This window comes from Anomalospiza imberbis, chromosome 8 (genome assembly GCF_031753505.1).
Source record: "Anomalospiza imberbis isolate Cuckoo-Finch-1a 21T00152 chromosome 8, ASM3175350v1, whole genome shotgun sequence".
In the NCBI taxonomy this organism is placed as follows: domain Eukaryota; kingdom Metazoa; phylum Chordata; class Aves; order Passeriformes; family Viduidae; genus Anomalospiza; species Anomalospiza imberbis.
In genome coordinates, this window is record NC_089688.1 from 29,021,064 (window position 1) to 29,044,503 (window position 23,440).

At 42.3% G+C, this 23,440-nt stretch overlaps 1 protein-coding gene across 2 annotated transcripts in view; it reads left to right on the forward strand.

The window, feature by feature from the left end:
* The first annotated feature begins 21,769 nt into the window (after positions 1–21,769).
* Positions 21,770–23,440, forward strand: part of SLC18A2 (solute carrier family 18 member A2) — a 30,963-nt gene continuing 29,292 nt past the window's right edge. The window contains exon 1 of one of the 2 annotated variants that reach the window (XM_068198191.1): positions 21,770–21,987. In XM_068198191.1, the coding sequence (XP_068054292.1) occupies positions 21,867–21,987 (121 nt within the window). In that variant the 5' untranslated portion in view covers positions 21,770–21,866. The remainder of the gene's footprint in view (positions 21,988–23,440) is intronic. The other variant, XM_068198190.1, reaches the window with a different exon arrangement.

Genomic DNA, 23,440 nt, shown 5'->3' on the forward strand with positions numbered 1-23,440 from the left:
CAAAAACTGCCTAAATTACTAATTATTTTTCTTTTTTTTTTCTCTTGAAAGAAGTAGATATTTTTCCAGGTCAGCAGCACTGATCTGAAATCAAGACATGGCTACAGACTCTGGAGAAAAGGAAATTTCCCAATAAATCCAAATTCTTCTTGATCAAAGCCAGACAAACATTAAGATGTGTCTTATACCCACATTAAGCAGTCATGTGGTTATTAATTTTTTTTTTTTGGTGGCTATGTTTGCCCTTGGCTTTGAACAGAGCTCCCTGTCTTAGAGTTCCCATCAATGGCCCTGCATGTCCCTGGATCCTCAGGAAGAGCCTGGGTGTGACATATTCCCTGGGACAAAGCTCACCCTGCCATGGGTCAGAGATTTACTTCTTCCTTGGAGAAGCATGGATATATTCCCTCTCTTGGCCTTGTTTTCCATTAAAAGGGAAGCTGCAGCATCAACAATAACAACACAATAAACACAGCAACTAAGGTAGTCATTAAACTCAGTCACCAGGTGACTTTAAAATAGATTTTAGGGATGATGTTCCAATAAACACTTTGACTTGAGCTTAATTGAAGTCCAGTGTTTTGAGAGCCAGGTATTTTATTTGTTCAATTATAGCTTTTACTGATGGGAGCAGGAAATCATGCTAGAAACTGTTCTCAGCATTTCAGTGTTTGGAAAAATGTGTCATAAAAAACATTAGGGAGCCTGCTCCTGTAAAATTCTCCAGCCTGCCACTTCACACAGAAGGATTTGAAGTGGTTGACTTTGGCAAATGCTGCTTTGATCTAAAAATCCCACCTGATTTTTAGTCTGAATAGCATCACCATGGGGCTATACAACCTTTCAGAGCAGCTCAGTTATAAATAAGGAGACCAAAAGATTTGGTCCCTGACTCTGATTACTCTTCCAGCAGTTTCAGAGGGAAGCAGCTCTGTCAAAGTCAGAAAAAATAATGAAATTATAAACCCAACATGGTATTTAAGTCAGGCTTCTTGAATTCTGTTAATAATTATTATTTCCGGAGTTTATTATTTTTATTATGGCAGTTCCTTGGAGCATCTTAGATGAGGACTTTAAATCCTCATTTATCTGAGAGTTTCGAGCTGCATGCCTGCTGCAGAGTGCATCTCTGTAACTGAAGCAGCCCTTATCACTTCCTGCCTGTCCTGGCTGAGCAAGAAAGAGAAACTCCTTATGGCACGTGCACAAATATGTGTCACTGGGTGATTGAGTAGATCTGCGAAGCAGCTGCGGTGTATTTCAAAAAAGAAGAAACTCAGTGAAATAGGAGCCGTGAATGCAGAAGCCTCCTGCAACACCATGAGATTTCATGACACAGGAAGTGTCTGCATTGCCCATCTGTCCTGCTCCAGCTGTGCCACTTCACCCCACCAGCTGTGCTCCAGCTCGTGGACACTTGGCCTGGCCAATCAATCCGTGAATGCCCGACCAATGCACTGGCTCTGGGTGTTAGTATTTATAAATATCTTTACTGATTTCTACATTAATCTCTTGGATAACTCTGAATATTGAGGAAACACGAGTCTGTCAGCCTTCATATATTAATTTAGTTTTCATGATGATGGATAGCTCTCATTCAAGGTGCTTGAAGCTGCCTGGAAAGCTGGAAAAGTGATGTAATCCAGCACAGCAATAATTTGACAAGCACAGATAGAGGAAATCACTTTCCCCCTCTCTAGAGTGGAGAAAGAAAAATGTGATAAACTTGCAAAATTTCAAATCATCATCACATTTTATGAGACTGGACTAGAAGGCATGTGTGTCAGAGAAGTTCTTGCATAGGAGTGTTTATAGTCATATTAATATATTGCCCAGATTAAGTGATTTATAGTAAAATTATCTGCACTCAGGGGTCCATGAGCATCACTTCTTCACAGGCAAGAGTTGCCTTAGGACTAAGATGAAAGAGGTGCAGAAAAGAGATCAGTCAGAAAAGCAACCACACTTGAATGCTTGTTATTGTTGAGAAGAGTCTGAGACACTAATAGACCCTTACAGGAGAGGTTTCAATTCAGAGCCCTCCTGGCTCACTCCCTGAAATATTTGTCAGAAGTGTACAGAAAGATGCTTAGCTGGAAGAGAGCTTCATAGCAAGAAGGGCTCAAAACAGCATGATTTAATGAAAAAGAAAGAAAATCAAAGCAAAGCAGATTATAATGTCTGAGAGAGAGCTGGGAAATGCACAAATGGTCTGATAGGTTTTAACTGTCAAATCTGGGAGGGACATGAACTCCTGGATGGCCCTCCCTTCACTTCTGCAGGCCTAGATGGCTCTCTGGAGACAGCAAAGCAAAGCTTCCTTTCATCCCTTTAGCTTTACGGAGAGGTCTCTGGGTCCCTGCAGTCTGTAGAATACACCCCTGCTCCTTCTTGCAAGATTAACATAGGCATAACCTCTCTGGACTATTTGCCTTTATAAATTTAATTTTGAGCCACAGAGAACATAGTGAGTGAAGGGATGTTAAATTTGTATTTGCAAGAGGAAAGCAATATGCATTAAAAATTGTCCACTCGAACTCACGTTCTCTTAAAGTCCCAGAGCCTGTTAAACCAAACAGGCTCCTGTGGGCTCTGCAAGCTGTAGGGCACTCTTCAGGAGGACCCAAAAAACAAACACTTTATGGCAAGTAGCAAGTGCTGAAATTCCTAGAAAGGCTTTCCAAGTCATGGTGTACCTCTGCACAGCCATGACTCAAAGGCTACTCTGAGTGAAGGATATGATTTACAAAGAATTCTGTGCAGGTGGTTTGGTAGGTTGTGTGTTTCGTGGTGGATGTGTTCTACTTTCTATGTATATTATACTCTCTTGAGGAATGAATCATTTGTATTTGAAGAAGTCTTTAGGCATCCATTAAACATAACCTGGAGCTTCACAGCCAAGTGCCTCTCTCTTCCCAGAGGCTTTCCATCTGGCATGACCATGAATCTCCATGGTGAGAGAACAAGGTGCTGTTTGCTTAGCTCAGGTAAATTCCCACACTCAGAGTGACTGACAACAATTGCAAAACTCCCATTTTCTTCAATGGAAAACCTTTGATGCGACTCTATCCCTGAATAATGCAGCTCCTGTCATTCCAGTTGTACTTCTGAAGTCTTTGCAGATGCCTTTCTTTCCATTCACTCAATAAGAGTGATGAGATACTCTCTCTGTAGCTTTGCTTTCACAGCTCTACTTCTCTCTGGAGGAAAGCAAAACTGTTCTTTAGCAGCTGCAAAAGGAAGGATGTGTGATAATGATCACAGTCTGACCTCCATCATATCCATCCTGGCAGTGAGATTGGACAGATGCCTTCTTTTGTGGTGTTGTGGAAGAACGTTCTTTCTTATTTAATTTCTTAAGGATTCTGCTTTTCTGTGCTTTGAACGGTACTAATGGTAAATAAAAATCGTGTATGGGGGGGAAAGAATTGATTAAGAGAAAATTCTCATTTTCTTCCTGGAGGTAAGTGTACTTTTTGCATTCCCTGTGTTCACTTAGAGCTACCTGAAATTGCAAACGCCTCGTCTGTATTTTTATTACTCAGGCTTGTCGGGGATGTGTGCTGGCGATGGAAAATCCCTCCGGCTGGGTTGCCTGAAGCCACTAGATGGTGCAAGCAGACCTCGTTCCTCCGGGAGGCCCAGTGCCAGCAGATGGCACGGCTGAGATGGAGTCAAACCTTCCCGTTGGTTCTTCAGCGTTCCTCTGCCTCGGAAACCAGAGAAAATTCTATTAGGAGCAGTGGGATTGTTAGCTGGGGACTTTAAAAGGAGGAGAGTCTGAAGGAAGTTTAGGAAGGAAGCAATAACAAAACACTTTACACAGAATAGTCGATCTGTAATTGATTTTAAAGCAAAAAGGGGCCGCAAAGATCATTTGATGCGATGCCCTACATTTATTGTCACGGGGAAAGCATAGATTTTAAGATGCTCCTTGATCAGTTCTTATTTTAACATTCCTTTTAGAGAAAAATATATTAAAAATATTGCAAAATCTCAAATTTCTTAACCATGGCCATATGAATGGGCAAACAGAGGCACAGAAGACTTAGAGCCACAGAGCAGCTGGGTCTGCTGACCCCACAGTGGTGCTGTTCCCCCTGCCTCTCTCCAGTTGCTCTTCTGTTCCTCAGGAGGTGGAAGTTGTTTCCTGCAGTGGAACCTGGAGATCACTGCCCAAAGCAGGGACAGAGGAGGTGGCAAAGTGTCAGTTCCCAAGCCAGGCCCACCCAAACCCACATGGGAGTGTGAGAACTCATGGCAGTGAGAACTGAGACCTTTGCAATCCTTGCTGATGTGCAAGGAGGGCCAGGAAGGGTAAAAGCACTGCCCACATTGCTCTGCATGCCAGTGGGAGAAGCACTGGCTGCTGGCAAGAGAAACTGATGTAGAACAGGGCATTTTATGCTCTGTTTTTTATTTTGCATCAATTTGGAAAAATGACCTAAAGGAAATTACAGCTTCCCTTGGCTTTATTTGCCCTCATCCATTGAAGTGTGGTAATAATACCTTTGAGGACTGTGGCAAAGCCTAATATGCTGTTTGCTCACCATAGGATAAAAGATTTAATTAATACCAGAGGAGGAGCTGGATTCAAATTCTTTGTTCCCATAATTGATCTCTACAGGCCTTTCTAGCATTAGAAAAATGAACATCTCAGACAGAAGGACTTATTTTGAAGTTTATTGTCTTTTACTGACAAAGAAATCACTGGATACCCACACAAAATTTTAAGAAGTCAAACCAAACCACCATCCATCACACTACAATTAAAATAATGGTCAAACCAAACCCCAACACAGCCGGAACAATGCTGACTTCAGGGTGTGTTGGAAGACAGGGGGTTCTTGGAAGTCATATCACCAAGCACAGCCCATGTACAGCTGGTGGTGTGAGACGGGTAATCACTTCAGGAACTCAGTGGGAAGGTGTTTTTTAGAATTTCAGGGTTAGGAATAGAGAAAGAAAATGGATCTGGTTGAAGGATACCCTGAATGCACAAGTTTTCTCTTCAGGCAGATCAGTTCCCCCTGCATTTCCCACCATGCCCATGGAAACCACCAGCAAGGAGGATGTTTTCACAACCACTCGTTAAAGCTGGTGTCACCACTGAGCAGTGCCAGGAGTTGGACTTGGTGACCCTCGTGAGTCCTTTCCAACTGATGATATTCTAATCAATGAATATGAAATGCCACAATGCATCCTGGATGTGAAACTTATGTCTCCACTTAGATTTCAGACTGAAAAAAACATCCCTGAGATATCCCCCTCAGGTGCCTTTTCTCCTGCTTTGGAGCCCTGGTCTTTATTGGAAGCCTCCAAACATCATTTTTGCTTCCTGAGTTATCTCTGAAGCAAACTCTGCCATTTCCATCTCACTGCAAGCAGTGATTTTTCCTATTCTGCAGCCAGTCAATATTTGAATTGGCAGGAAGATGGGGTGTTTCAAAGGACAGATAATCTTTTATTTGTTCTCTTCCATCCTTGCTTATACTCAGCCCAGACTTCTGCTTAAATGTCTCCAGTTTCCCTTATTGTTATTTTTAGAGGAATTTAAGTTCCAGTGGTAGAGGCCACGGGACTCGAATCATTCCAGCCTGTGGTCCTGCTGGCATGGCTGATTATAACTGCACGAGGCAGATCTGATGCAAACACACAAAATGTCAGCCCCATCCCAGAATAACACCGACCTCACCACCCCTCTAAATGCTGCCTGGATGCTGAACTTTCCCTGCCCTGAGTGCAGGAGGAAATACAATGCACAGGGAAAGAGAATGGCTGCCAGCAATGGCAGTCAGCACATCGGGCATCGCTGGTGGAGCTGCGAAGGAAAAGGAGATGCTAACCGGTGGTGACATCTCCTAAGTGTCATTCCCGGGCCATGGAGGGGACCCTGTGACCTTGGGGTACCTTCCTGAGGGAGGAGGGAGAATGGGTGCAGGTCCCTGCTGATGGCCCCGTGCTGCCCCTTTTGCTGTCCCCTTTTGCTGTCCCCCAGTGCTGCACCTTGCAGGGCTTTCTCCGTGTTTGCTTTAGGAGAAGACAGGGCAGGGGCTGAGGATGCAGAGCAAACACAGCTGTCCTTCCCCTGTCCTCCCTGTCTGCCCTCTTCCCGCTCCCCCTGCCTCCTCCAGGGCAATTCCCACCTCATTTCAGACAGAAATCGGGCCAGAAATCAGTTTTGCACGGAGCAGCATGGATTTACAACGAGGGCTTCTGAGAGGGACCGGGGCAGCATCAGCGCTGAGCCCCTGGGGCTGCTCTGCAGGTCCAGGGCTGCACAGAGGGATGAAAACTGACCCAAATCCATCTTCCCGACACACATTTATTACTCTGGGCTTCGTCAGTGCTCTCATTCACGTTTGTGCAATGATTTCACATTGCTGTGACTTGGGGCTGCAGCAGCCCCTGCTTCCCAGGCTGTGGTTGTTAGATAAGAATAAGACAAACTACAAGAGCTGCTCACACACGGAGGGAGAGGGGGACTGGACATGGACACAAAATGAGCCCAAACATTCATTTTGCTGTCTGCCCAATGAATGTTGCTTCTCTTATTAGAAAAGACTGGCTGGAAAGCTGTAAAAAAAGGCTCAAGCGTTATATCAGAGCAAGCAAATTATTTTGGTGAGTATTAAGTAACATTTATCAATTAATTTTTTTGGGACAAACAAATTTTAAAAGGAGCCAGATCTGTTTCATAGAGTTACCTTTGAAGCACCTATCACAAAAGCAGTGTGCTTTAAATAAGATCATATATCCATAGGCAATTCTTGGCGAAGCTTACAGGATCCAGAAAGGAAATGTTAACATTTAAAAGATGTCTTTGTTGCTGTTTAATGATCTTTGCTATACATTTCAGACCCTGCTCTCTTTCTGACTCTACAAGTTGTGTATATAAAACTGACAAATAGAAACAGAAACACGTTATCTGTGCAATCAAATAGGACTGAACCACACACAAAAGGGTTTCTAATATTATCAGCCTTTTACGCTGAATGGATTATTGTCTCACAAAGAAATTCAGCTGGATTACAATATTTGATAAACACCAAGAAGGAGTGTTCTGCTTGTGCAATATCCACACGGAGCAGTCCCAGCTACAGGATATTGTTGTGCTTTGGTAAACATTTCAAAGGCAGCGCTGCTGGATGGTTGATGGAAGTGCTCTTTGTGCTTAGGTGGTCATGCTCAGCTGCAACGTAACAAACTGCTCAGCTCAGTGCTGTCTGGTCGAGGGCTGCTGCCGAGAGCATTGATGAACCCCTAAGGAAGTGCTGGTTCTGATGTGGAGGGAGCCTGTAGTCCCAGCCCGGGACTGGAAGTCCTTTATGTTATGCACTGCATAACTAAATAATGGGAAGGCAATTCTGCCCTGAGCAACATCTAATTACTCCAAACAGCACAGGGAGGGCTGCATGCAGGAGTACAAGGGGGAAGTGGCACTAAGGTCAAGCAGGCAGCAATTTCTACATGCCACGATTTTTGTACTCATGGGCTGAGGGAAGATGACAGAGTTTCTTTAAATCTTTGGAGAACGTTTTTGGTGTCAAGAACAGCAGAAGAGGAAGGACAATATATTTATTAAAAACATAACAAGTCTGAGCATCAGCAGGGGAGTATCCTGAAGTTGGCAGAGAGGTGCCCCAGGGCACATCTTCAGCCGGGCTCTCTGTTATTTGTAGCAGCCTGGTTACTCTGGTATTCGTGGACACAGCCACTGCACTTTCCAGCAGGTGCAGTAAATGCAATTAGTTGCTATGGATATTGATCCTGCCTTTAGAGTCTAACTTTGAAGTTGGTTTGGGTTATTTGAAAAACAAAGATGCAGCACGATGCTTTGCCTTCACTAGGATTGCAAATTATTTCTTTTATCCCCAAATTTTCCTTTTATTGCTTTGCTTTCTCTCTTTTATTTATTCTTGTGAAGAGACAGTCTGTGCAAATATTGTGATTTGAAAATAGAGGCAATGGAGGCAGCCTATTGAAATCTCCTTTCATGTAGATGCAGGCTCTAGCAGAGCTAAATCAGAGGTAATTTTTTTTTGCAAAGAAGTGGGAGTACCTGATTATTTTTGACAAAGAGAAATCATATGGAAAGAAAAACATAGTATTTAATTGCAAGTGAAATTCTAGAGGTGCTCAAGATACAATTCGATTCAAACTGAGACTGTGAAGAGCCCAGAATTCAGATGTCCAGCTTATAAAAAAAAAGGCTATTTAGAAATATCAAGATTTGAACTTTGAATTTCCAGAACACTTGAAGATTACAGGAGCTTGATCCTCAGTTCCTTGGTTTGCCTTTGTATCTTGAAGTTATGAGGGATCTGCTGCTATATACTTACATGACAATCTAAGCAAAAACAAGAGAAAGGTTTTTCATTTTAAAAATCATTATTTAATTTAGGAAATTAAAAATATTTATTTCAAAAAATTAATCAGTTACATATATGCAATGCTGAAAAACTTCTCAGGAGGTGAAAAAGGTCATTAATATTTTGGTGCTTCATATTTCTTATCAGAAGCTTTTCCTTGTGATTTTTCACAGTGTAGAATTTCAAAAACATACTTAATTTCCCCTTAAAAATGATCTTTAATCAGAAATCAGGAAAAATTATTGGGAAGCACATCATTACACAGAAGTCAACTGGCATCACTTCTTCACCTTCTTTACTGCAGGCAATCTAGATAGTTAATTATAATTATGGTTGTGGATATAATTTGCAGCTTTTAGTGGATATACCTTACCTGGATTCCTCATGGAAAAGGCACAGAAAGAGAAGGAAAAACTGAATGAAGATATGCTCTCCTGTTAAAACCTGAGCCTTTTTCCCATGTCAGGGCTTTCAATAATGAACTAAGCCAGAGAAGATATTCATCTTTAGTACAAGTCAATGTGATGCTCACTCTGTTTCCCTTTCAATCCAGAATATGTGGTCAAAATAGGATTTCTGCTTTAAATCTGCATGTAATTCTTGTGGGAAGCATCTGTAATGCCTGGATTTCTTCCCACTAACTTCAGTCATTTCTGAAAATGCAAAACCCTCTTTCTTTATTTAAGAATTTCCTTTAATAAAAACCAAAAAAATCGTAGCCTGTAACTGGGACTGTTTATTATTCATAAAGCTATTCTTGTCCATAAATTCTCACATAGGATGGGAGTCCCTAGAAGCTAAAAAATCAAGAAACTGTGTGCAAATATTCACCAGCACAGAGTCATAAAACACAGTAAGGGACCTGAAAGTTGGAGGGAAGAGGCTATGAACATGGTTCTCCCTTAATTTAACTGAATGAAGCAAACAAACCTTTGGAAAATGAAAATGAGGAAATCAGATAATGAATAACGATAAAGGCTCATTAAAACTTAGACGTGCGCCCCTCAAATATAATTACTTTTAATATGATTTCATCAAATGTCACTGAAGAGCTGGAAACTCATAATGGTGAAACACTTTTCACCCTACGGTGAGGAGGCCTCATCAGGCTTTATAAATATTGACAATGACTGACTCTTCCTGCAGGGGAAATCGGGTGACTGGAAATGTTTAATCTAATAGAGAGCCCAGGCAGCGTCACACGGCGGGTGCAGGTCGAGCCCCTCCACCCAACACCTGCAGGATGGACACCTCCACTCAAATCTCACACGTGGGATGCTAAACATTTGTCAGATCTGAATATCTAACCGTGGAACTTCCCTCCCCTAGAATGTTTAAACTTCACAAGGATTAGCTAACCTGCCCTGCATCAAAACACCGGTTGTGGTGAGCTGCTGTGTAAAGCAGAGGAGCTAGAAGGGTTTATGACTGTGAGAAAGCTGTTCCCAAATATTTTGTGTGTGATTGGCTTTGTTTACACAGGAAAATGGAAGGAAAAATGGTATAAAACTATGTAAAACTTTAAACTATGTATAAACTATATACTATTAACTATAGTATATAACTATATAACTTATAAACTATAAAAACTTCATATAACTTTAAAAGAAGTTATATAAAACCAGGATTGTATGACAAAGAAGATACTCCATGTCACAGAATCCTAATTTTACGTAAGTTCTCTTTCCTTTTCAGAAAGGCAAAAATGTTATAGAGTGAAGATTTAATACCTTTGATGTCATGCAGAGAGGAATCCCTTCCCTCCCTTTGCAGAAATACTCTTCTGCTCATGGGCTGCTCCCTGGATAAAGATGGATGTACTGAAGGTTTTAAAATGCCATGTTCAGCAAATCACATTTTTCGATTTCATGGCTTCCGTGCTCTTATCCATTGTGTTGCATTCTGCTGTGTTAAAGAAAAAAATCTCTTGTTGCCAAACTAAGCCTTTTTAATGCTGTCAGGGGAAGCTCTGGCTTAAGCTTAGTTTTTACAGTTCGTGGTTTCTCATTCTGAAAAAATGCATCTTTAGATTCAGCAGTGGCTCCATTATTTGTAGCTAACTTTTCAACACCAAAGTCCTGAATCTCTCCCTCCCAGGACCCTGTGAGGAAGATTGGTGCTCCCAGTGACCAAGGAGAGTCTCACCTGAGAGCTGCTCCAAACTCCCCTCTCCAGGAGAGCCCTTGCTGATCTCTTTCCTCACCTGTGGGAAGGCTGATGGCATTTTGCTCACTGAGACCACGTGCTTCACACCTACACACCTCCCTTTTCACATGCCAGACACCACCAGTCGAGGTTCCTTGCCATTGTAGCTGTTAATGCCTGGCTTTTAACCATCTGACACCAGGCCAACTTTGCTTCCCTGTTGCGTTCCTTGGATGAAATGGCAAAAATGAAGGCATCTGAGAAAGTACAGGTGTAAAGAGGTATTCTGTTGAACTGCTTTCCCCTGGAAGATCCATGGAAATCCTCTAGCCCCTGTACCATTGAGGGCTCTTCTAGGACTCCCGTGGCTCTGAGAAGCTGTCACTAACACACCAAGGAAGTTTTGAGCCTTAAAGGTGGAATCCCACATGAAAATATGCAGCAAGTTCACCAATGGCCAGAACTTTCTTCACTGCTTGGAGATCTCTGGCTTATATTTGCTTCCTCTTTTTCTGAATGCGTTTGACACAGCTTCGTGCTTTTATTTGTTGTGTTCCCTTGGAAAATGTCCATAAAGACACCGGGAAAATGTCCATAAAGACACCAGGAAAATGTCCATAAAGACACCAGGAAAAGCTGAGTCAAATATGCTGCAATATAAATGTCCACTTGCAATGCATACATTATATAGGGTTTTTTTAAGTAAGATTGAAAACAAAAATGCAGAGCTCAGCTTATTAATATATTGTATCCACACCTACACATAAATACATGTGTTTATACATCAGTGTGACATTACATGTCTGTGCTCATGGACCCCTGCACATACTACACAAAATTATCTATCACATTAAGACTACACAAGACTCACAAAAGCCTGAAAAACAGACAGAAAACAGAAGGGAGCACAGCCAGTTTTGATGGCTTCTGACAATAAATAGTAATCTTTATTTTTCACTTACATAGCACAGGCCATACATCACATCTATGGGCAATCCCTGCTATAGCTAATGAAGATATATCCATTAACAACATCAATTTATTCTCCTTTCATTTCAGGGTTCTACAAAGCAAAATAAAATATGAAATAAATCAGGCTTTATGCTAAGGGAAATGTAATTTTTGAATTTGAATTCATTGATCAGGAATGAATAACTTGCCCCATGTTTTGGGGTCATTAGTGTGGGAGATAGTGCAGTGCAGTCCAGCAGAGTCTAAGTTTAGCAGTGATATTTCTCATAGAGCATGAAGCTAATTAGTCCCTCTGAAAATTCCTTCTCAATCCCTTGTGGATTTCTTTCTGGAAAACCTCAGAAAGTCAATACAAAAGTTTCTCTTAATGCTATGCATCTCTAGTTAACTCTTTATTTTTCAGTGCAGGACCAGGACAAGTGTGGCAGTCTTGAAGGTTGTTCACAGTTGTTACACTGATAAATACACACACTTTTCTGGGCTTTAGTATTGCAGCCATTAATAAGGGAAAAAAAAAAGGGAGGGAGGGTTGTTCTGCTTGGATTTTCTGTTGCTAAAGCCAATGCTGGAGAAAAGAGGGTGTGTAAGAACCCCAGAATTTGCACCTTCAGGCCTGGTCTGCAGGCACCACCAGCACATGATCATTGGTGATAAATACACCATGGATTTCAGTGGATGCCCAGGGAAACCAACAGCTGTACTCACAAAAAAGCAAATGGTTGTACACCAGTTTTCTGCTGTTTCCTCCACTTATGATTCTTCCCCTTCTATCCTGCCCTGCTTCCCATGTCCATCGTTGCTTCCGCCGCCTCAAGGCTTTTGGAGAACAACCACTATGAAGACATTTCTGCCAAGGGCAGCCCAGACCTGGAGTTCCAGCCCTGTTGTAAACTCAGTCCCTCACAATTTCCTTAGCACTGACAAGCTTCCCCTTCAGCTGAGCAGCTGCAAAAAATTACAGGCTCTGAAACCTCTGTGTATTGTTCCCTGTGTGAGTGGTGGGGATCTGCTGGAGCCAAGTTCCCTTCCATATGTGCAAACTGTTCTCCCCAGGAATACTTCTGCTAACTCTGCTCTAACCAGCCACTGCCAGATTATTTCTAGGCTTTAAAAAGATTTTCTTCAACCAAACACATTTAGGATTTTCTAATAGCAATTTAAACCTAATCTGAGAATGTCTGGAAGTGGAAAATGACTTCTACATGCTGAGGATAGTGTTCCATTACCAGTAATTTATTGTTTTTAAGAGCATCACTGGAACATTTATTGACACAACAAAACACAGACATTTCTGGTTTATTGTAAAATCTCATTGTGCTCAGCCATTTGTGACTAAGCACAGCAGTGCAATTTATACTCCCAGGCAGGGCTTCCTATTTTTCCAAGTGTGTTTAGACTCATGTGAAGATTGTACAGTCCAAGGGACCAAAAAATCTCCTGTTGGAAACCAGTGTAAAACCACAAGCAGTATTGGTGGAAGAAAATAAATTAAGATCTTTAGAAAGGAATTTGGCTGAAGAAATTTTACTGCAGCATTTTCAGTTGTGTATGCTGGTATCTAAGAGAATATGACTGGTTTGTTGAAGCAAAGAGTCTCAGTCATTTTAGATTGTAAGTAATGTTCTTCTGTGTTAAGATTTCAACAAGCTCATGTAAGGTATAAACTTAGCATTTGTCTCTTCATTGACTCTAGAACAGATATTTCAGAGAAATAGAATTTCTAGTTAAAAGTTACACAAAAGAGAACTGTTAAAAAGTTGTGGGTTTTTTTTTAATAAATATTTATAATTATTGCTAAGACATTTTAGATCCAGTCCTGCAAAGTCATATCTCAAAGTCAGGGATTAAACATGTGGGTAACTGTTAGGTCTGTCAGAGTACTAGAGCAAAAATCTTCTTTGAATTTCATCCATTAGCAGTGGGTGAGGGAGCAAGTCCATGGATGGTTCTGGGTGTCTAAGGAGATCCTGAGTGAGTCACACATGGCTGAGAGGGGCAGCTCATGCACCCCACATTTCACTGACTTTCCACTGCATTGTTCAGAACAGTCTCAGAACTGTATTTTGCAAGGATTCAGAGCTGTTCAATGTCAATTTTTAACCTTCAGATATTTTAGAGACTCTTGTGCATTTTTATTTTGAATATATTTATTCCTTGATACATTTTACCAATTAACTTGACCTCTCTCACCTACCAAAAGAAAAGCCCATTGACTTAGGTTTGTCTGGAATTGCTCCTCCTTGCAGATGTAGGTGGGTGGCAGAAAACACTTCTGCCTTCCCCTCTTTCCTGTAAGACCAGGATATTTCATGTAAGGCCTTGTCCTGTAAAACTAATGTGATTTTCTCCAGACCAGGCAGTTAACATTTCTCATTGACTGCACTTATACCTAACATATTGCATAAAGCTCTGAAGAGATTTCATTTATGCCAGCAATATAAATAAGGCCATACAAAAGCTTTTTGTCCCCCAGCTGATCTAGTATCTTTGTTCCTGCATTACAGTTGTTTGTTTTCTTGCAAGCTCTGAATGTTTCTTTGTGCTCTTATCCCATAATTATTTCATTAGGACCCATGAGGCTGCTGCATCAGCACAGCACATTCAGCCCAGGTGTTGCTAAAATTATAATCTATGGGAAGCAATCACAGTATTCAACAGCCTGCAGGTCACACCTGCTCAGGGTGGTTGGCTTGTTTTTCATTATGAATTTTCCACAGGGTTTATTCCAGGATAATACATTTAGATGTAGGTCTGGCAGGCAATTCAAGGATTTTAGAGTGGATTCACTTTTCCTGGTGGATGGGATTTGCACTTAAATGTTAATTAAGTAAGGCAACTTTTTGAAGCCCCTTTCACTGACGACTGTGTATTTGAGGGATTCTACTGTGACATCACAATTCTTTAAAATGGCAGATGAACCTTATTTATTTTATTTTATTTTATTTTATTTTATTTTATTTTATTTTATTTTATTTTATTTTATTTTATATTTTATTATTTTATTTTATTTTTTTTTATTCACACTTAACTTGCCCTTTAAAAAGACAAAGTTGCAGCTTGGTTTAACATTTTTAAAGCCAGCTGCACTGAAACTGTGTTAAAGAACAAGGAACAGCTCCACAAGAATTCCCAGGGTGGGTGGGCTGTGCACTATTACCTGAATTACTGATCTTAAGCACACACACCCCTTTATGTACATGTGTCTGTAAACACAAACTCATTCTGCATTCTTATTGCTAAACATTTTTCTTCATAAAAGGAGTTCACAGTTTGTGCCTGGAGGGGACTCTGTTTTCTTGCAGAGCCACCTAGAAGATACTAGCTTCAAAAGACATGTAAGCAGTCAATATAAACACAATTCACATGCAATGACTGAATTCCTCTGAGCTCCAGGGATAAGAAGGACTTTTTTTTTTTTTTTTTTTTTTTTTTTGTCAGAGGCTTTTTAGTTCCAGGCAGATTTCTGAAGAAAATAATTAGATTTGTAAAACTGAGACCAGCATTTCTTCCCATTGATCACAGAGCTAAGAGCGGCCTCAGGGCTGCGTTCACTCCAAAGGGAAAACCAGCTTGGAAAGAACAGAAACAACAAGGTGTTATTTAGCCTAGTTATTTTCCAGCTTTTAATGTGCTTGGCAGAGCCTCTTGTCAGATGAGACATGTCAGAGCCAGATCTCTCCATCACTAACCTGTGGTCAGTAATACCAGAGTACTCAGACAAAGCCTGCCATGGAAATGCTAAAAATAGCTTCCCTGGCCATCTTGCAGGGTGATGGTTCTCCTGGACTGCTCATGAGGACAGACACATCAAATCCTCTGCCCCATCCAGCTCTTGGTAATGTTTGCTCTCAGAAATGAAAAATATTCTGGGTGCAAGAAGCCAGCAGAGAAATGATGATGTTGTGGGGTGTGGATGGACAGGCACTGCCTCTCCTTCCTCTCCTGTCTCCTGGTCCTTGAGGTTAAATTCTCAAGCCAGTCCAAAAGATGAGGATATACCTGGCATACCAGGGAGCCATTGCCCCTGCCATGCCACAGCCATGATGAAACATTCATGGTGTTTATTCTGTCATTACTTTAGCTACCATGTATATACGTAGACAAATATTTTCCCATCTATAGCTAAACGCACTTTTCATGCTGTAACTCATTTAAGTATCCCAGGTGAAGTGTTTTCTTCGGGGGTTTAGACAGGGAGCAGGGTTAAGTGGTGTTTTTCTACTCAAGCAGTTCCCCAAGTGCAGAACTGTAAAATGCTTTTTTCTAATGTGGTTAGCAAAATACATTAAAAAATAAATTTAAGAGACGTTTTACCATAGAATACAATTTCCTAAATTTGAAATGCATTGAAAATTTCAGAACTTCATTGAAACCCTCACAATATTGTATTTTTTGACTTGTTTTCAGTGTGAATTTTACAAAGCAATCCTGAAGGAACACCATCTCAGACTACTACTGCTATTTTGGGTCAAGAATATGTATGAACAATATTTTAGAATAAGTGCCCTAACTTGAAAAACTTTACTTTTGAAGAAGTTAAATTATTTCATGTGTATAGATAGCCTATGCCATTATGTACACAAGTCCAGGATTTTGTCCATGATGCATATATACATGTATGGTCCTCCAAAAGCATCACAATGAAGAATCACCTATTTCTGTTCATATTTTCATCTACTCTTCCACCACAGCTTTCCCATATCTGTAAGAACCTCCTGCATAGTTTCTTGGTGGATGGGGAAGTGTCTGTCCTGTATTCTGACATTACAATTAATGGTGTTGTTTCTATTCAAAGGGGAACAAGTGATATTTTACTCCTTTTTAGCAGAGGCACCGGAGCTGTTCAATCTCTTTTCTTCTCCCACACCCCCTTTCTCCACCCTGAGCCTTTCCAGCTTTAAAAATCACCCCCTCAGAGCATGTCAGACCTGGTTATCACACACACAGCTGTTCAGCCAAATAAATGTTTAGCATTGTTGATGAATTGGTCAGTGATTCACTTAAAAGCAAAATTTCTGCTTCTTTTCTCTCTCCTCTGAACATTGCATGCCATAGTGAGTAGTTGCATATATAGAAATACACATTCACACATACACTTTCTGTGGGTTATAATTTCTGCAGATTAAAATACAATGCACACCCTGTGTGCCTGGAGAAGAGGAGATGCATTATTCAGTGGAACTAACTACCACACAGTCTCACTGCAGAGTAATTAGCAGCATGACTCTCGGGCACAGAGGGGGAAAAAATTCTGGAAAGAGTTGCAAAGGATAAAAAAAGCTGGCTAAGTGTATCTCTTGCTATTAGTAAAACATAAGCTGCCAGGTATGGCTTCCAACTTAAATTGTAAGAATTATTTATAGCAGGAATTTTCCCCCAGCAGCAATAGCTGCAAATGATTAATTCATACAGAAAGCTAAGTTAATTATGAAGTATTGCAAATTAAAACTCCAAGCACTAAAAATAAATGTAAATCTTAAAAAGAGACAGCTTTAAAAGGGATTACTTTTTCCAAAGAAGCCAGCAAGGTAGTGCATTTCTCAGACTGGATTGTGAGAAGCAGGAGGGTTTTTTCCTAAATTTCAACATTTAAGGAACCTGTAGGCAAATGAGCAAAATTCCACTTCTCCTTGGTGCTTGCAATGGAATCATAGAATGCTCTCAGTTGGAAAGGGTCTTAAAGATCATCTCATTCCAAAGTCCCTGCCATGGACAGGGACACCTTCTACTTGACCAGATTGCTCCAAGCCCATATCCAACCCAGCCTTGAACACTCCCAGGGATGGGAAGTATTTTTAAGTCCTGAAAATTTTTATTGCTAAATAAATATATGCTTTTGGAACTAATTTCAGAGTTATTTACTTTAAAATTTTCTTATTAGAAGTTTATTTCATATTAATTTCTTATTAAAATTAATGAAGTGATCACATTATTAAATATGGGTCTAATAAGCATGTGTATAATTAAAGAAGTCAAAGCAAATAAAATGTAGCTGACCAACATTTTTCAAAGTATGAAAGCACTTTGAGCATTTTTGCTCCACTGTTCTGTTGAAAGCTAAAATAACAACTTTAAGAAACAACTCCCTGGCTTTTCTTCTCTCTTTTTTTTGACCAATCTTAATTGAAATACAGAATAGTAAAAACTTAAAGTCATCAACAGCCGATTTGGCTGTAGTCCTATTCCTTTTCTGCTCGTTCTCCAGTAGATACAGAGATGACTGATAAAGACAAGTGAGTATTAGTGAAGGGATCATTATTTGCCTGGATGCGGTTCACAACTGCAGAGCAGCAAACCTGGCAGGCTCTGCCCTGCTCCCTGCCTGGGGGAACCACAGTTCCATCAGCTGCCTTGGTAAAGCAAAAGTATCCCTGTACCAACGGGCATCTTCACATGCAAATGGATGTTTCTGAGTGCTCTTCTGTCTACCCATGCTAATGGCACAGGCATGATTCTGCATTTATATTTCAGCATATTTTATCAAACAATCAATTAGCTGAAGGCAAGAGGAACCAGGAGAGTAGGAAAGGGGGGTGGATGTAAAACTCCAGCAAAGTGAGCAGATATTGTCAGTGTGTTGTAGCACCACAGCAAGAGAGGGATGAGGAGGAGAAATATGCCACAAGAAGGGGCTGAGAGGAGGCAGGAGGAAGGGATGGTCCCCCCTGTCATGTCATTGGTGCCGAGAGATAGAAACAAATTGCTTCTACAGTCATGTCCCTCTTTAGGAATGGTTAGACAAACATCTCATTTCTCTCCACATCTGCTTTTTGACAGGTGACAAAGCAACAGCACTGCTGTCAATTCGCTCTCCTGTGAACTGTTGGGAAAAATGAATACCCAGGCCCATGTTTTCCTGGTAGAATATTGCTGTTGACATTCCACTGACATGCATTCCATATTACTGCTGCTTCTGCTGCTGACCAGAGCTGGTGCTGCCCTCCTCCTACTGCTATCCTTGCAAGCTGTCACCTAAATAATGTCATTTTTTGACTAAGTGCCTTCAGTATCTGACACTCAAAAGATGAAACATTTCTCCTCACTTCAGTCAAGTCGATTGTATATTTCTACTTCCTCTGAATACAGAAGTTTTGGAAATTCAACTTCAAATGTGAATGTGTCCAACTCCTGAAGCTGCTGGTTAAAAAAGTTTAACAACCTCAAACCAGTTATAAGCCATCATTCAAGAATCAGTAACCTATTACTAGCTTTGGGAGATATTTGTCATGTGCTGGATAATGGTGTATAGAAATAATACATGGTGGACATGTCAAATAAAATCAAAGCTACCTGCATGCAAACAAGAGAGTGCTGACCTGTCAGTAGATCCTCTCCCACTTTTCATTCTTTTTTGAAAAATCTGTGTATAACAAATAACCCACTGTCCTGAAAATGTATTCCCATTCCCAAGACCTGTTAAACTTCATCCAGAGTTGGGTTAAGACCCAAAAGAGCAATTTAGACAATAAACATTTATCTCCTAGTATAACTGACATTGGCAAAATTCCAGTGTAAATGTCTTTTGTTCTCAGTCTGGATGTTTACAGCATGAAAAGGCTGCTGCCACAGAGGCAGCAGCAGAAGTTTGAGCACTTTCCTAAGAAACCTGTATCAGCAGTGAAATCACATCACACCAAAGATGGAAACCACTAAACAGATTAAAATGCACTGCAGGCAAGGTAGCTACAGAAATAAATGACCTGCGTAGTGAGGATGTCATTATCTTCAGCGTGACATTTGGATCTGGGGCTACTGAGCTCCTGAAGAGACTTCCCTCCCGTTCAGTGGGTTTTTCCAAAAGTGAAGCTCTGTGAAGCAAAGAACACTTCAAAGAAAAGTTCAGTATGTGGTGACTAAAAGAAAGTAGTATGCTATGTGATATGAAAGACAAGAGTTTTACAAAAGTGGAAACCTTTGTTAGAATGTGTTTCTTGGCCAGTTCAACGTGGTTAACCTCTTTTTTAATACAAATTGAGAAGAAATTGATAAGGCTGAGTCAAACACTTGGAATGCCATGAAGAGAAGACAAAAAAATTGACAGGAGACCTCATTGTGGTCTTTAACAACCTCATGAGGGGCAAATACTGATCTCTTCCCTCTCATCATCAGTCACAGGACTCAAGGAAAGGCATAAAGCTGAGTTAGGGGAGAGTTAGGTTGGATATTAAGAGAAAATTTTTGTCCAGTGGTTGGGTATGGGAGCAAATCACATGGGACTCCATTTTCTTCATGGTGGAAAAAGGCCATTCTTTATTCACATAACCCCTTTTTACACAGTTATACAGACCTCGTGTGGGACTCTAACTGGTTAGTAGCTTTCTTGCCAATTACTTTTATTGCTTAGTAACAAGTTGTTATTCTGCATTGATTGGTCACTCAAACCCTTGGTGTATACATGTAGGGACAGTTGATTGTGAAAGATAGTTTTCATTTTTCTATCTAATGATATAAAAAGAGTTTATGCAGGTGCAAGTTATTTTTTAACAAGTTATTTTAAATTTTATTTATTTTATGCAGGGTGCTTGTTATTTTTTAACAAGCTTTTAATAGCTTGTTTTGTTAACGAATTGCTCACAACAGGATTGCTTTCTCATGGGAATTTGCAAAATGCTAGCTTTGACAAGGCCAGCCACTGATTCCAGGAGAGCAGGCTTGATTTAATGAAGCCTTTCTTTATGATTTTTCTACCTTACTGCAGCAGTTGGGCACTCAGGCTCCACAGGACAACGGGCACAGCACCAAGGCTGCCTGGGCATTTGGACAATGCTCTCAGTCCCAGTGGGATTCTTGGGGTGTCCTGCACAGGGCTGGGAGTTGGACTCGATGATCCTCATGGGTCCCTTCCGATATTCTATGATTGCATGAGATTCCTAATTTTAGGCAGCTGTTCCGTGTGGCTCGCCGAAGGCAGCACTGATGTGCTCCGGTGTCTGAGCAGCGACTTTGCTGGGCACACAGAGGTTCGCTGGGCACACAGAGCTTCTGGCACATCCCCCTGGGCACACAGAGCTTCTGGCACATCCCCCTGGGCACACAGCGGTTCCCTGGGCACACAGAGGATCTGGCACATCCCGCTGGGCACACAGCGGTTCCCTGGGCACACAGAGGATCTGGCACATCCCGCTGGGCACACAGAGGATCCCTGGGCACACAGAGGATCTGGCACATCCCGCTGGGCACACAGAGGATCCCTGGGCACACAGAGAATCTGGCACATCCCGCTGGGTACACAGCGGTTCCCTGGGCACACAGAGGTTCCCTGGGCACACAGAGGATCTGGCACATCCCGCTGGGCACACAGCGGTTCCCTGGGCACACAGAGGATCTGGCACATCCTCCTGGGCACACAGAGAATCTGGCACATCCCGCTGGGCACACAGCGGTTCCCTGGGCACACAGAGGATCTGGCACATCCCGCTGGGCACACAGCGGTTCCCTGGGCACACAGAGGATCTGGCACATCCCGCTGGGCACACAGAGGTTCCCTGGGCACACAGAGGATCTGGCACATCCCGCTGGGCACACAGAGGTTCCCTGGGCACACAGAGGATCTGGCACATCCCGCTGGGCACACAGCGGTTCCCTGGGCACACAGAGGATCTGGCACATCCCGCTGGGCACACAGAGGTTCCCTGGGCACACAGAGGATCTGGCACATCCCGCTGGGCACACAGCGGTTCGCTGGGCACACAGCGGTTCCCTGGGCACACAGAGGATCTGGCACATCCCGCTGGGCACACAGCGGTTCCCTGGGCACACAGAGGATCTGGCACATCCCCCTGGGCACACAGAGCTTCTGGCACATCCCGCTGGGCACACAGAGGTTCCCTGGGCACACAGAGGATCTGGCACATCCCGCTGGGCACACAGAGGTTCCCTGGGCACACAGAGGTTCGCTGGGCACACAGAGGATCTGGCACATCCCCCTGGGCACACAGAGGTTCCCTGGGCACACAGAGGTTCCCTGGGCACACAGAGCTTCTGGCACATCCCCCTGGGCACACAGAGCTTCTGGCGCGGCCCCGCAGACCCGCCCCGGCTGTCCCGGAGCATCCCTGCCCGGGGTGGGGGGACAGGCAGAGGAGGGCAGAGAGGGGAGTCCCCGCCGTGCCCCGCACCGCCGGCCAGCGCTCCCCGGGCTCCCAGGGGACCAGAGGTGCCGCCCCTCTCCTCTCCTCTCCTCCTCCTCCTCCTCCTGCCGCTCCTCCTCTCCCGCTCCTGCCGTGCAGCGAGGCCGGCCGGGGACGCGCCGGGAGCGCAGCGCGGAGCGGGGCTGCAGGAGCGCGGCTGCCGCCGGGTCCCCGCCCGGGTCCCCGCCCGTGTCCCCGCCGGTCCCCGGCCCCCCCGGCCTCCGTGTGTCCGCAGCCGGGCCGGAGCATGGCTTGGGGCGAGCTCGGGCTGCTCCGCTGGCTGCGGGAGAGCCGCCAGTCCCGCAAACTCATCCTGCTCATCGTCTTCATCGCGCTGCTGCTGGACAACATGCTGCTCACCGTGGTCGGTAGGTCAAATGGGCTTGGGCTTCTTTCCCTCCCCCGGCTTCTGCCAGGAGTGATCTCCGGCAGCAGATGTGCTCCCTGAATGCCTGATTAATGCTCTCAAACCCAGCATTTTCAAACACTGATTAATTTTGATTTTAACCATGAATTATATCCCAGGCATTGCAAACGCGCCGCAGTGGACATCAAAGTCTTGCTTTATTTCCATGTTAATTGCAAGATAAGGAATGGTATAAAAAGGTCTTAATAACTCCTTTTTTTTCTCTTTTTCTTTTCTTTTTCCTGCTAAACGCCACTAATACTTCATAGAACGACTGATAACAGTATTTTTAGCTCATCATCGTTTTTTCTCCTGTGGTCATGCAACTGAAACAACAGGCTAGATAACATTGGAGATGCCTGTTTCCTTGTGATAGTTCCTGTTTCCCCCACATTGGTCTTAAAATGATAGGTTAATAAGAAAACTATCTAAGTCACTTTTAAGAAAAGCACTTCCATGAGTTAGTTTAATAAAATAATAAAAGTTTTGATCAAAGTCTAAGATCCAACTTTTAATGGCTTCAGTGGCACAGTGTCAAGATTCAGAAATCTACTCAGATGAAACAATTGAATATTTTTCACTGGCAGACTTAGAACTCCTCATATTCAAATGTTCATATGAATTGAAAGAAGATGGTCCAGAGAAACCAGTGGCTCGTGGATGTGCACACAAACACACATGAATGCACATGGTTCTCCTGGAAGTGACTCGGTCTGTGCAGAGCCAGCTCTCAGCTGGTGCTTCAGACTCAGTTGCTGAATCAGATTCCTGAATTTCTTGAAGAGGTTTCAGCTCAAAAGTTGATGCCTCAAGGTAGACCTCAGTTTAAAAAAAAAATCTGTTTTTAGCTATTTGATTTTGGAAATTTTTTTACATTCATATACTTCCTATAGGATTAGTAATATTTGATTTCTTGTTTAGTAATATATATGCTAGAGGCCCTAGAAATTGTTATAGTTTGTAGATTTGAGAGGCTGGGCTTTTTCAGGATGAAATGCAAGATGGGAAGGGTGATTCTGTCACTTATATTAAAATGAATGAACCTGACATCTGTTCTTACAAACTCTGAAATCCTAATGTCTGAGATACATATTGATGCAATTAAATTGCAGCCAAGATCCTGAAACATGTAAACATGGTTCCTTTTGGATGATCTTTTCAATGTAAATTTTAAAATAATGATACATGCAAATATTATTTCTGATTCCTTGATATAGGCCTGTTATCTTTTTTCCTTCTTATGGCTGGTACCTATCAATATTTTGGTGGTTTATTTTAGAAATGTTTTATATTGTATTTTTTATATTTTGGTTTAATAATCATTCCAATGCTCTTCTCATTATTCATGATTTCACAGCCTAATAAAAGGACTTGTGCAGCCACATGCAACAAAGAGGCTTGAGCCATGGGTTTTG